The sequence below is a fragment of the Planococcus citri genome, chromosome 2, assembly GCF_950023065.1.
Source record: "Planococcus citri chromosome 2, ihPlaCitr1.1, whole genome shotgun sequence".
Taxonomy (NCBI): Eukaryota; Metazoa; Arthropoda; class Insecta; order Hemiptera; family Pseudococcidae; genus Planococcus; species Planococcus citri.
The window spans coordinates 25538731-25554024 of record NC_088678.1 but is presented as its reverse complement, the minus strand read 5'-3'; the positions used below and the strand labels follow the sequence as shown (position 1 = coordinate 25554024).

The 15294-nt window shown below is 35.0% G+C and overlaps 1 protein-coding gene across 4 annotated transcripts in view; it reads right to left on the bottom strand.

Moving 5' to 3' along the window:
* The window catches only part of LOC135835177 (methylcytosine dioxygenase TET-like), a 214054-nt gene that overhangs the window by 26708 nt on the left and 172052 nt on the right, over window positions 1-15294 (bottom strand). For all 4 annotated transcript variants that reach the window (XM_065349322.1, XM_065349323.1, XM_065349325.1 and 1 more), the window contains one exon: window positions 15010-15207. In XM_065349322.1, the coding sequence (XP_065205394.1) occupies window positions 15010-15207 (198 nt within the window). The remainder of the gene's footprint in view (window positions 1-15009; window positions 15208-15294) is intronic.

Here is a 15294-nt window from a genome sequence, read left to right as displayed (position 1 = left end):
ACTTACAAAATGAAGACTAATTTGATTGACAGGTCAGCCCAATTGGCAGATTTTGCGTTTCAACAGAGCACTTGTACTAAATTTTTTATTTTATTTATTTTATTTTTAAACTGTACAAAATCAGGATTTTTGGTGAATTTTTGAAAATCAAATTCAGGCCAAAAATGATGGGAAAAAATCAAAATTTTACCAAATTGACCAAGAAAGCTGAAATGTGGGATATACCCTATTTTCGACACGCCAAATCGATTGGAAACTGTTTCAACTCATTTGAGCAGTTCTGGAGCCTCCAGCAGATTTTTGAAAATCAAAATTCCCACAAAATTTCATCAAATGGAGTTGGAAAGTCGAAATTCATTCTGCAAACTAATTTCAATACGCTACGAAGTCGACTGCAGGTAGATTTCAAGTCGTTTTGGAGCCTCCAGCGACTTTTTTGAAATTACTGGAGCCTCCAGTAAATATTTGAAACTTGAAATTTCCCAAAATTTCATCATGGAAATGGAAAGCCGAAATTCATTCTGTAAACTAATTTCAATACGCTATACGAAGTCGACTGCTAGTGGGTTTAGAGTCGTTTTGGAGCCCCCAGCGACTTTTTGAAAGGTTTTATGAAGTTTTTTGGAAAATTGAAATTTCCAAAAGGTAGCCGGAAGCTTCAAAACTATTTGAAACCACCATGTAGTCGACTTCATATTGTATTGAAATTAGTTTGCGAAGTAAATTTCAGCTTGCCAACTCCATTTGGTGAAATGTTGCGGGAATTTCAAATTTCAAAAATCTGCTAGAGGCTCCAGTAATTTCCAAAAAGTGGCTAGAGGCTTCAAAACGACTTGAAATTCACCTCCAGTTGATTTTGTAGTGTATTGAAATTAGTTTGCAGAGTAAATTTCGGCTATCCAACTCCATTTGATGAAATTTTGTGGGAATTTTGGGTTCCAAAAATCTGCTGGAGGCTCCAGAACTGCTCAAGACTGTTTGAAACAGTTTCCAACCGATTTGGCATGTCGAAAATAGGGTATATCCCGAATTTCAGCTTTCTTGGTCAATTGGGTAAAATTTTGATTTTTTCCCTCATTTTTAGCCTAAATTTGATTTTCAAAAATTCACTATAAAAATCAAAAAAGGCACTTTACCACTTGAAATTCTGACAGGTGATAAATTTTTACCTGATCTTTCGATCTACCTTTGCACGGTTTAGACAAATTGTCTCTATTCAATCACAATTGGCCATTTTCGCCGAAATAGTGACAAAAAGGGACTTGCAAGTGAAATAGTGACAACCGAATTTCATGCCTGACCTGTATAAAAAGTTCTCAGAAAAAAGAGGATTTTTTTATCCAAATCTGGGGAACCCTCTTGTTTTTCTTTACATATTTTCTTTTGATACAAGTATTTTTTCAAATCAGTAATTATCAATAAACATGAACTGTTTGTAAGAATTTAGCATAAGATGTAAAGATGTATAGAATTTCACCATAATAGGTTAATTATCACACTCCAAAATTTCATTCGTCATCATTTTCGCCCCAAGAACTTTGGGTTTTCCCAAAATCGATTTTTTTTGTGATGAAAACGTTGAAAAAAATCACAACAATACAGGCAACCAATACAGGCAACCCTCAAGGCAAGTTTTCTCACTTTTGCTCAAAATGTCTTAGAAACTAAACCCATTGGGAAAAAATTAATCACATCATGGAAATAAGAGATAAGCTCTACCATTTAATTTTTCTCCAAGACTCTTGATTCTTCCAAAAAAAAATCAATTTTTGCAACAATTTTTCATTTCTATTTTTTTATTAATTTTTTTAAATCCAATTTTGTTCATAACAAATAGATACTTGATTGTATTAAGATAAACTTTCCAATTTTTGCTTCAAATATCTTACATATTATACAAAAAACAGAACCTTATTTCAACTCTGGAAATTTTCATGTTCAATGAATTCTTTGTCATTCATATTTTTCAAAGGTGTTATGTTTTGTGTTTTTTTTTTTTTTTTTTTTTTTCAAAAAAGAACTTTAAATAGGTAGATAATAATATCTGCTTTTTAATGACGTCTTATTTTTGTTCAAAATGTCTTTTCCTTCAAGTCTTTCAAATTTTTCCTACAATTTGAAAAACAAAAAATCAAAAAATTGTAGTTTTCGAGGTAAAGTATTCTTATATGTACCTACTTATCAGACTATTTTCAAAAGAAATTTTTCATTATGAAACATTTAAAAAAATGTTTCACTCAATTATCTTGATAAGTTCTGAGAGTCGAAATTTTAGTCATGCTTTTTTTTTGAATTCATTGGATCAACCAAACCTTATCTATGTATTTTCTAAAAAAGTGTAACATCGCATTCACTTTAGAACACAAAAAGTACAAATCCAACACACGATGCCTTCATTTTTCTTCATCAAATAACCCACTAGACGTTAAATATACCTACGATTAAGAGAAGGTACACAGGAACACGAAAACCATAGGTACTCATTCTCCACATCTCACGACTTGAGAAAAACGAACAGGCAAGGCAGCAAAAAAATATCCCAAACCCCCCTATTTTCATTTTTGCCAAACTAATCAATACACGACGACGACGTCGACGTCGTCGTCGACGTGAGGATACGCAAAACCTGCAAAAGTAGCCGGAACGACGAGTCGACGAAGGTAATGCTGCTAGCGAACGTTTTTGGGCGTTCGCGAGCCGCCACCAACGTCTCTTATGGACGATAGAAGAACGCCGCGTCATTTTCGAAATTCCTACTTAAATGCTGGTAGGTATTCCGTCGTACGTAAACCTCTATCGTATTCGACGAAGATTGAGCCCAATGAGCCCATACACGACGACGACGTAAGTCGTAAGGTACCTAGACCTATACACTTGCGACGCGAGGTTCACGAACGCACACAACACTCTTTCTAAGGCTGCACACAGCATTCAAATCCAAATCCAGCATCCCGTGCAACACTTGCTACTACGTACGCATGCACGGCACATCCCCTCTTTGAATCTTATCAACATCGGCACAAACGTAAATACACACCGTATAGAGAGCTCTTACCTCTTACTCTTACATCTCTTACAATAATGAATTACCGCATATACAACAAATAGATCCGGCAACCTCGCATAATAACACAAACACCATCCACGTCACGTAAACCATCAAAATTAACCGAGAGTAATTGGTTATGTTGGATATCGCTCGTTGTACACTTATACTCGGAATACTTACACTATAAAAAATAAAAGCAAAAAAAAAAACCTCGACCATTACTCTTATTACAGTACGAGCATAGTAAGCGAGTATAAAGAGACAAATTACACGTACAAAATGTCAACGAACGTGTTCCAGCAAAATCGTATACGTACAAACGTAAAATATCGTATTATTAAAAGCATTTTTTTCCATCATCGTCGTTTGGTTTTTACTGCATTGGTAAGTAAAGTACCTACCTACCCGAGTCCAAAAACTCATAGTACCAAACCAATTTTGTAACGAACATCTGCCGTTTTGTGTATATGTCGTTAAATTAAAGCGTTTCCTTATTTTCTCCTATTGATGGGTTCCGGGATCCTTAACATCTGTCCTTTTGTAATTTGATTAAAGAAATTATATTATGTATCGACGTTTCTTTTCAAGCATAACTTAAACTACAAAGTATTGTCCTCGCAATTTCATATTGTCATTGAACTCGTACTCAGCTCATAAAATGTACACAGTACGTTACCTACACACTCCTCTTACATACGTGCACTGCATAAAAGTTCATCTCACAAAATACACCACTCAAACACTCATTATTTGAGAAAATCGTAAGAAAAAAAATTGAGCCATTTTTATATGTATGTAACTGGCTTTGAAGCAAAACTTCTAAACCTCTTTCATTGAAACTTTTATCGATTCACTTCGATCAATATCATCTCAGCACATGGTACTAGAATAGAACTCAAGGTATACAGATCTCGCTCCCTAATACATAAATGTGCATACTTCCTCATCCTCATAGTAAGTATAAAATAGTTTTAAAAGTTCTTTCTTTTACTCGTTGAATAAGCACGCGACACACGATAACCTATTACCATCGGTGCAGCAGCATATGGGGTAGATGACATTTCACGACGACGTATTTAATGAGTTTGTTGTCCTGAGATTTATTTTTTCTTCGCGAGAAATACCTACTCTTCCTTCTGTTCATATTTCTCATTGCGGTACTTCCTTCTTTTCTTTCCGATTTTTTTTCTTTTATGAATTACCATTACCGAGAAGAATTGCGAATCGTTATAAAAAAACGAATACCTATACTATATACCCGCACATGTGTTACTAAAAATCTGCAATATGTTTAATGCATACAGGGTGTCCCATCAAATGTCTTGTCATATTTCACATTCAGTTTATTTTACTATGTCGAATAAGGAATGAAAAACTCGACATTAAAGGTACTTGGAAATTGATTTTTTAAAAGGACAACAACGGTTTCAAAAAATTTAGAAAAAAAAATCTTTGTCGATTTTCATACGTACAGGGTGTTTCATAGGTGACCTACCTCCTTTCATCAGGTAAGTATACAACTCATACTGAGAACAATTGGATGTTTTCCTACCTTTCGGATTGAAGGGGGTGAGTTATATATATATACTCAAATAAAAATTTTGTTCATTTCAGATTTTCAAAAATTTTCAAAATTTTTTCAAATTGTAAGCTAAATTTTTAACACTACTTGATCAACTACCATAATGATCATTAATTATATGGAAAAATTCTAGATAACACACCGCAAAGCCCAAATTTTTCTGTGCAATAGTTTCTCGAGCCGAGAAAATTGAAAACAAAAAATGATTAATGCGAGCCTCCTTACTCAGCTCCTTCAAACATTCCTCCTCATGGACAGCATGAGTTGCCTACGTACCAGATGGCAGGAGATAGGTCATTGTACGAAACACCCCGTACGGGAATTCCACAACTAGTGTCTAGTCCAGTGTAAATTGGGTTGCCAACCCTCAAAACTGAAGGGGCAAAGTTGAGGACTGTTTCACGTTGATTCTTTAGTTCCTTTCATCAGGTAAAGTGGATTTGATTACGCTATTACTTATGTCATGATGCAGAATTTTGATTTTTGAGAAAGATGTAAGAAAGCTGAAAAGTTCTTTACAATTTTATCCTATTTCCATTTTAAAAATTCAAGCACCCTAAAATTAATTACAATTCTCAAAATACTTGCAGTGCCTTTAATTTGAAACATAGGCAGTATACCATTACCCTATTGACAAGAAATACGCGTTTTAGTCTCACTTTTCAGCTATTGCGCCCACGTTTTTTCAAATCCGCAGTTACTCTGTTCTACCTGAAACTGGTTTTGTTACTGCATCCGCACTCCGGTTATGCCATCTCACACTCCAGGGGGTCTTTCATAAAAGCAATTACACACTGCATTTATGCGATTATGCCCCGTGTAAACACACCAAAAAACACGGTCTCAAAATTACGCATTTAACCGAGTTTTTCTTGTCAGTAGGGTATCTTACAGCTGAAACTGAGTATGTCCATCTTGCATCACTGATAAGACTCTGGAATGCATATTCCCCCCAGTGTTGAGAACCGTTTGGAACCACAACCGTTTGGAACCACCATAACCGCTTTTTTAGGTCAATTGAAACGGGACCCAGAACCATCAGAACCGTTTCAAAATTTGGAAAAGAAAAGTACCGAAAGAACAACCATATAAAATGATTTTGAAACAATTTAGAACCATTTATAACCGATTGAGTTTTTTAAGGAAAGAACAACCAGAAGAAGAACCAGAACAAGTTTCAAATAAAAAGAACCATCAGATCCGTTTTCAGGAATCGGTTCTTTTTGGTCCTCTCATCATTAAAACTTTGTTTTTTTTACCAAAGTGAAATAAGAATTCATGTTTTTCATGCAAAATAAGCAATGTAAAGGGGAATTTTTACAAATTTTCAATTTTTTGCCAATTTTTTGCACCTGGAACCATTTGGAACCATTTTTTAATTGGTGGAACAACCAGCACCACCAGCAAAATATCAAAGGAGGAGTAAAAGGAACAACCAGAACCGTTTGAGTTTGAGAAGAACTGAGAACCATTTTGGAAGAACAATGTGAAAGGTATCTTTTGGAACCAAAACAAAACTGTTTCAAAGCCACAACTGGGAACCTTTTGAGAACCGAAACCAGAACCACTTATTTTCAAAGGTTCTGAAAACCACAACCATCACAACCAATTCAAATCCAAACGGTTCTCAACACTGAATTTCCCTTTTGGGATTCGTTCTTCTAAATTTTCATTTTGGTTTCGGGATTTGTTTTGGGATTGAAAAAATTGTTTCGGTTCCGGGTTGAATTGGATTCAGTTCCAGGATTTCCATTTCAACCAATTTCGAGCCCAAATTGACTAATGGATCCTGCAAGGGTTTAAAAAATGGGAGGTTTTGACGTGAAAATCCAATGGTGTAATTAGTTTAACGTTTTAAATGCAGCACATTTTGCTTAATTTGTAGAGTAATTTTCATTATAATCTGAATGGTTGATAATAAATGATGTAAAATGACCATTTATGAAAATGAAATCACCAGGGATGCCGACAATATTAAATATCACAATAATCAAATTGATTGATTGAATAAATGAGTTATGGCGATTATCATGATACCACGATACTAACAACTTGTGATCTTTTCCGCAAGAATCGCTAAAGTGAATGTGAAAAATCGGACACTGCACATGTCAAAACTGTGAGTGGAGTTACTTCCAAAATTCAACAACCTTCCTCCAGGTGTTAGCATAAATTTCTTGTTGCACACTAGCAATCCTTATTCCTTACAGAACAGATCGCAAGTTGTTGGTATGGTGATATCACAATAATGGCGATAAATGGGGAAAATTAATCGATTAGCAATCAATAGCATCGGCAGCATCCCTGAAAATTGCGGGAAAAAGCAAAAATTGAAATCCCAAAACTGAAACAATTTTGTTTTGGTTCTGGGATTGTTTCAGGTTTAAAGTTATATCAGTTCCCAGGATTTTTTCAGTTTTGGGATTAAGAAAAATAACAATTAAGGTTTTGGGATTGCATTTGAATCGGGATTTAATCAGTTCCAGTTTCGGGATATTTTTGGTCCCACAGCTCTACCTGAAATGGAAAATTTGCAATTAAGCGCAGTATAAGTGCACCATGGAAGATCCACAAAGCTAACTGATGATCAATCAAGACTCAATGAACCCTTCCAAGCATATCCAAACCTTATCAGTGACAGTGATGCATAAAATTGTACTTTTTTTATGGGCATACTTGATTTCAGCTTTAAGGTAACAATATAAACTTTAAACATGGTTTTTCTTCATTTAATTTTCTTTTTGTATTTTAAAAATCCTTTCAAAAATTCATACTTATATTTTATTCATTTTTGATAGTGCTTTTATGATCTTTTCCGCATAAATGGAAAATCTCATATTTTAACAGTTTGCAAGTCTCAGAAAGATCAGAGGCCAGAGGAATAAAAAATTCAAACAAACATAAGTTTCAGCTGCTTTTATGATCTCTTTAGTACTTAAATGGAAAATCTCAGATTTTAATGGTTTACAAGTCCCAGATGTCAGAAGGCCTAAGGAATGAAAGATTCAAACAAACACAAGTCTCAGCTACTTTTGAGTATGATCTCTTTAGCATGCATAAATGGAAAATCTCAGATTTTAATGGTTTATAAGTCTCAGAAGATGGGAGGCCAGAGGAATGAAAGATTTAAACAAACACAAGTCTCAGAGAAACGTTTTATGCAGTCTATGACTCACCTATAGCAAAATGCAACCACATAGGAAATCTATAAGAGCCTAATTTTTTCCACGATTGTCTCCAACTCAACTCAAAGCATGAAACTGTTCCTTGACTTTTCCTTTCAGGCCATGAACATCTTTTGCAGCTCTTCTTGTATGCGTTATGGCAAAAAATTAGTATACTTTGGTGACTAATTGCCCAAAATGGTTCTCCTTTTACCTTCACAATCACCAACACCTCAAATCCATATTCTAAAACCCATCATTCGAATTAAAAACATAAAATTCAATTCGATCCAATCACCTGACATGTTTTCCAAATTACATCACACCGGTCGCGGAAATTGAAAACCCCCTCTGCAACTAAATTAAAACGACAACGACTATCCTCTAATAACCATTTCTCGCTCGACTCACCGTTAAAAAATTTTCTCATGGGATACATAATTATTATTAGCAAACTACGAGAACGAGAGCTACGTGCAGTGTAATTCGAGCTGCTCGAAAAGTAATTACATTCCAAGTTCAAAGACTCTCGCGCCGAAACACCACGACTATATTGCCGAGATGACATTGACCCTTAAATCTTGCAAACCTGTTTAAAAGATGAGGCAATTTCAATAAAGTACACCGCGAGTCGATATTATTTTTCGTTTAGCTGAAATGTTTTTCCAATAGGCTTCTTTCTGGCTCGAATAGGTAATACAATTTCACAAACTGCGCACTACGTTTTTCAAGTAAAAATCGAATTTACTATTTTGGCAAATTAAGGCGAAAGGCGAAGTAAAGAGGAGGCCTTTTAAACGTACCGACTACACGAGCAAATCAAATTTGTACAGAGTAAAAGGCGGCTTGATTGGTGATAATCTTATTTAAAAGGGTAAAACCTCTTTTGTTTGCTGTTTACTCTTCGATCAAGGGCTATGTATGTACGAGGAATAATGATAATGTATTTTATTGATTTAGTTATACTCTCAACTCCAACATAGAAATAGGTATAGAGATATTTGCGACGATGACGATGTTTGTGCACATGAAAGGGTAATGCATAATGTTTCCATATTATACGATGAATAAGTCATTCGACTAACAATAAGTATAATATGTAGGTAGGCAAGCGAAAGGAAACGCATCGTTCCTTAATTCGATTAAGGTCGTGTGTTGACATTTTAGAGTGAAATCAAAGGCATCAGACGAACGAACGTAAATAAAAGAAGATATTTTCACAATTAGTATTATAGTAGGTCACGAAGACGATAAAATAAAGAACGAAAACGAGGTAAAAAATAATACCAAGTGGCAAAACATAACCCCTTTCTTTTTTTTCGCCAGTCGTATTCCGAAATACATACAATCTGGATTATATAGGTGTATACTCGTGGCATACAGCACGTGTAGGTATATTTTTTACTAAATACACGATCGCGTTTTTCTGTTCGACGATAAACAGGACACAGATGGAGAAAGGGAAACAGACGAGCGGGGTCTACGAGTATATAAGAGAACCTACTACGAGTACATAAGACTATACACATAGAGATATACACGTAGGGAAAACCCCATTGACAAAGAATAGGAAAAGATAAAAGACAGTGGAAAGGTCGTTCCAACGATGGGAGCCACGATTAAAGAACCGTTGAACGAGCGAAAGGCGTAGAGAAAGTTTTATCCGTTCAAAGGCACTAAGCGGGTATGGCTTTAACTAAATGCCTTTCTCTACCCAGCTTTTCCACGTTTAAATTGCCGTAGGTAACCCTTTTGAGACCGAGACTGTGCTGTGTTGTAGTTCAAACGAGATCGTAATACTGTTTTGTTACGAACTAAAATGTCAGACTGTCAGACAATCTTTTCTACCCGGAATCCCTTTACAATTTGTTGTGTCTGCGAAAGCCTGTTTACAAACTTTGTCTAGGTTACGTATTTCTTGGTGTGCTTGTGCTTTTTCACCCCTTCCGCCCCGGTCCCTGTCGTCGTTGTCGTCTGCGAGTCGAGTCGAGTCGTCGACGTCGTGATGCCGTCAATCGTCAACGTGCTTTTAACGTTTTTTTTCTTATTTCTCCTTCATCCCCATCTCTCTCTATCCATCTCTGTCTTTCTCGTACTACGCTTTCTTCCTCGGTGTATACAACCGAGAAAATGATACAAGATGAGAAAAAAGGTGAAAAAGAGAAAGTTTTATAGCGAAGGTTTGTCGAGCGAAAGGGGTAGAAAGCATTTTATGAATGAACGTAAACGTTACAACTGCGTTCGAGTCGACGGAAACAGCACAATAAAAGCGGTAGAATAGAAGGAATATTATTATCGAGGGTGTAAAATGTCAGTCGAAGTTCACTTCGGTTGACGAAATAAGGTACACGGAGAAAATAAAGCCATTTCAGGGCATGGTTTCACAATTTCACATCCAGTTCGGGTTTTGAGACTTTGGTACAAGTTCATAGATCAAAGAGTGGATGGAGGGGGGGGGGGGGGGGTGAGCAAAGGAACTAGAAACTAAATAAGTAAACGCGGCCAAAATTCTTCTATGAAATAATCTCTCTCACAAGGAAATTCAAAATACCTACTTATGTTTCGAAAAATATGTTTTTGAGCAAATTTTGATTAATTTAAGGCTCAATGAGTCATGATTTTAAAAATTTCTGAAAAAGTGTCATGCGACCTATCAAAATACGTTAAAATTTCGTGAGAAATTCAAACATTGTGACGAAAATGTTCTTTGAGTAATTCTGAAGAATTTTAAGCCCAAAATTGGGTCATGATTTTTAAAGGAGTTGACATATTACTCTTCAAAATAATTTTAAAATTTATTTTAAAAATCAAAAATTAGGTACTTACAAGGGAACCTCTTGAGGTGTCACACTCCGATTTGAACGGGACCTGCGATTTTTGGAAAGAGCATAGTCTAAAACCCTCAAAACCAAATTTTCAGCAGCCCTAGTTCATTTTTCGATTTTTGGCGAATTTTTGAAAATTCAAAATTGACTGTTTTTGGCAATTTATGCTTTTTTTTAAAAGTACGTACTTGATCAGTAAAAATGGTCAAAATAAGTCTCAAAACTAATATTAATTACCCAAGTACAAATTTCATCATTTCCAGCCATTCTGGAGCCTCCAGCGCGATTTTTCAATTTCTCCAGAATTTTGAATTTGCTCCAGAAGGCGTGAATATGAAGTTGGGTAGCTAAAAATCGAGTTGTATATTACACTCGACCTGTTTAACGAGTTTATCTACATTTGAGCCGATGTTGAGAGTGACACTTCAAAAGTGGCTTTTTGACCAGCTTTTTTCAAAATTAGAAAATCCAAAAAATCAAAAGTTTTCCGTTTGTATGGAAATTTTCGAAATTCACGTGAATCGCTGTATTTTGTCCAAAATTAACCCCCCAAATCCAAATTTCACAATTTCCAGCCATTCTGGAGCCACCAGCGCGATTTTCAATTTCTCCAGAATTTTGAATTTGCTCCAGAAGGCGTGAAATGAAGTTGGGCAGCTAAAAATCCAATTGTATATTACACTCGACCTGTTTAACGAGTTTATCCACATTTCAGCCGATTTTGAATTTTCAAAATTCACGTGAATCGCTGTATTTAGTCCAAAACTAACCCTCCAAATCCAAATTTCACAATTTTCAGCTATTCTGGAGCCTCCAGCGCGATTTTCAATTTCTCCAGAATTTTGAATTTGCTCCAGAAGGCGTGAATATGAAGTTGGGCAGCTAAAAATCGAGTTGTATATTACACTCGACCTGTTTAACGAGTTGATCCACATTTGAGCCGATTTTGAGAGTGACACCTCAAGAGTGGTTTTTTAACCAGCTTTTTTCAAAATTAAAAAATCCAAAAAATCAAAAGATAACAGTTTGTGAGAAAATTTTTGAAATTTGTGCGAATCGCTGTATTTCTTCAAGAACTAACCTCCGGAGCGCAAATTCTACCATTCCAGCCGTTTAGGAGCGAGAGTGACACCTCAAAAAACCACTCTTGAGGTGTCAGTCTCAAAATCGGCTCAAATATGGATAAACTCGTTAAACAGGTCGAGTGTAATATACAACTCGATTTTTAGCTGCCCAACTTCATATTCACGCCTTCTTGAGCAAATTCAAAATTCTGGAGAAATTTAAAAATCGTGCTGGAGGCTCCAGAATGGCTGGAAATGGTGAAATTTGGACTTGGGTAATTAATATTAGTTTTGGGACTTATTTTGACCATTTTTACTGATCAAGTACGTACTTTTGAAAAAAAGCATAAATTGCCAAAAACAGTCAATTTTGAATTTTCAAAAATTCGCCAAAAATCGAAAAATGAACTTGGGCAGATGAAAATTTGGTTTTGAGGGTTTTGGACTATGCTCTTTCGAAAAATAGCGGTCCCGTTCAAATCGGAGTGCGGCACCTCAAGAGGTTCCCTTGTTAGTATAATTATTTAAAATTTTTTGGGCATTTTTCGAGAGTGATTGAGCTCCAATTTTTCAAAAATGGTCAAAAAAATTTGACAGAAACTTTGGTTTTTTTCACAAAATAGGTACCCTAACCAAAATTTCCACTGCCTTATATTTTTTTGGATTTTTAGTAAATTTTTGAGAATTCAAAAATTACAATTTTTTATGCAAGTTACCGAAGTACTTTTTTAGTTTTTTTTTGAATTTCTATAGAAGACTCAGCAATTAAATTGGGCAACTAAAAATCAAGATCTGGCTTTCTCTCGGCATTTTTAACGAGTTTATTCACAATTTGGGCAATTTCATGGTGAACACCTCGACTTTTTCAAAAAAAAAAAGCTCATCATATTTAAAAATCATTCACTTGAAAGCCTATTTTTCCAACCCAAAGAATTAACTTCGACATTGGCGTCAGGTAGTGAGCAGCATTTTCATTTTTCACAAAAGCAATCAGGCCAATAAATTACTTCCCGATTTTAACACAGTCGATAATTTCAAATCTTGAAACAAGAATACAAATTTATTTCCACTTTAAATCGAAATAAATCCATCTCCTTCCCTCTTCCCACCCTCATCATCATCACAGCAAACTAAACGATAAACTAAAACTTCCATAATACAAAATATATTCTCGTACAAATGAAAACAGAAACAGCTTTTCAATTTCCTTTAGCTCGCAATTCGTTGGAATAAAAATATATTTCCATTCGTTTCATCCGGAATAATAATAATATTTTATCGATAATTTATTACTTTTACAATAAACGAGTAGATAGGTAAGTTGGTAGGTATACGCGACAACTCGTCGAGGAAGGAAATGAACAATTATTTCGTCATCAGTAAAAATCATGAATCATTCTTTTTTTCCATCGTAATTATTATTGCAACATTTCACTTAGATATAATTTTCCACTCAACTCGAACTAATTATCAAAAAAAAAAGTGATAGATAATTTTAACGACTAAATGAAATCAAAATATTTTGATATTATTGAACAGTATAAGTACGATCTTTTTCCTCAATTTCAAAAATCATTACAACTTCATAACTAAGTAGATATTCTTATTGAATAAATTTCGTTTAAAGTGAAATAAAAATACGACCTTGGAACCTTTCACGAAACCATTAGCTCGAATCAACTCCGTAATGAGCCTTTGCATATAGCAACACAAAAAAGAGAAACATTTTATACTTCCAACAACTTGCATACACGTACTTGTACCTAAATGAACGTGTATCTAAGAGAAATGAGAAGATTGTGTATGTACTGATAAGAGTTACTCCTTATTCCGAAATATTCTGCTTTTATCTTTTTCAACTGAATATTATCAAAATTACTGCGTACTATTAGTATTCCATCCTATTTAAACTAGAATTCATGAACCGTATAGGTACAAACACAAAGTAATTACGAACTGACTTCAAATTCCGTCACACATACACACACACACACGTGACCTATGCAATTCGTGTTAAAAATAAAACGATTCTAAAATTACTATTTTAGGTAAACAGTCCATGTAAATCTAGACAATTTTTCCGTCATTTGAGGGTTTTTTTACTTACTTACCCCACAAAAAGTCAACAATACAAAATAAAAAAAATATTTCACACGAAGCAGCTGAACTTCAGAACCTGCAGTGGGCGAACAAAATTCCAAAAAATATCAGAAAGCCTCGACACATTTTCAAACCAATATTCTACAGATCACAATTTTTCAAGTTTTAAAAAAAAAATTGAAAAAAAAATGAAGGTTTGAGAGAAGAAGAACATGAATGAAAAAATCCCCAGTTGAATTGATCAGAAATGAATGTCCAGATCAGATCTGGCAATAGGGTTCCCGACCCCCCCCCTTCTTCTAGAAACCTATCAGCCAATTTTAATAAAGAACGATACCAAAAATTCGTGAAATAAGTTACCAATTTAAAAGAAGTTCATTTCTTATCTACAAAATCATTTAATTTCTTTCAAAACCAAATTTCAAGTAAAAAAATATAATCATATTCAACTCGTTGACTCATCTGCATACGTACATGTACTCGTACGTCGAAAAATCACCTACTTTTCACACTATACTGTACATGCAATTTGATTTCGAAACTGAAAAACTCGCAAATTTGGCACGATAATTGCTTCATTGTGTACGAGTAATTACGTAAAAACGACCAGATTCGGGATAAATTTAGTTTTATTGTTTCAGGAAACATTTGGCGATGATGTTTAATGAGTCGAGCCACAATTCGTTGAATTTTCAAACGAAATAATGATATGTTTAAAATTCCTGAAGAATTACGAAAGGCTTTAGATCACATGACCGTTTATTAGTAGGATGAAGTGATATAGACTCGATGTCAATTAAATTGGAATTTTTTCTCTAGTTCGTCGATTTTTCACAAAACCATGCCCATTTTAGAAGCATTAACAAAAGAGTTGGGAAAATAATATTCACCTTGAGTGGTCTTCTAGCATATAAATGCGAATATTATGCAAATTGAATTTAAATTGTCGCGATAATAAATTTTCTAATAAAATTGTTATGATATTTTGATATTATTTAGGGTGGTCAGTTTTTTGAAAAATTTTCCACTACTCAAAAGTGAAATTTTGAGCTTATATGAGGAGGCCCAATACTCTCCAAGAGGATTGAGCTTTTAACCACTTTATCTTTTCGAAGTCCAAAAGAACAAATCCATATCTCGTTTAGTAATTTATAAGAAGGGGGAGTCCGTGGGAGGGAGCTAATTATATACCTAGGTATGAAATTCAAGAAGTAACAAAACTTACCGAATGATCGGCGGTAGTCATCATGGTCGGATTGGGCGAAGGATCGTTACCATTTAAAGCGACAATCGTCGATGACTGCGGATGAGCTGCTGGTTGCGGCGTTGCTGCACCCGATGATGAAGGAGCTTGCTGCGGCGTCGGTGGACCTTGACTTTGATTAGCGTTTCCACCTCCTCTTCCGCCCTTGTTACGGTAACTCTGCACACAAATCATAATGCAACGTGTTATCAATACGATGAAAAATTTCACATATGAATCATCAATGATCGCGCATATAAGCGAGCG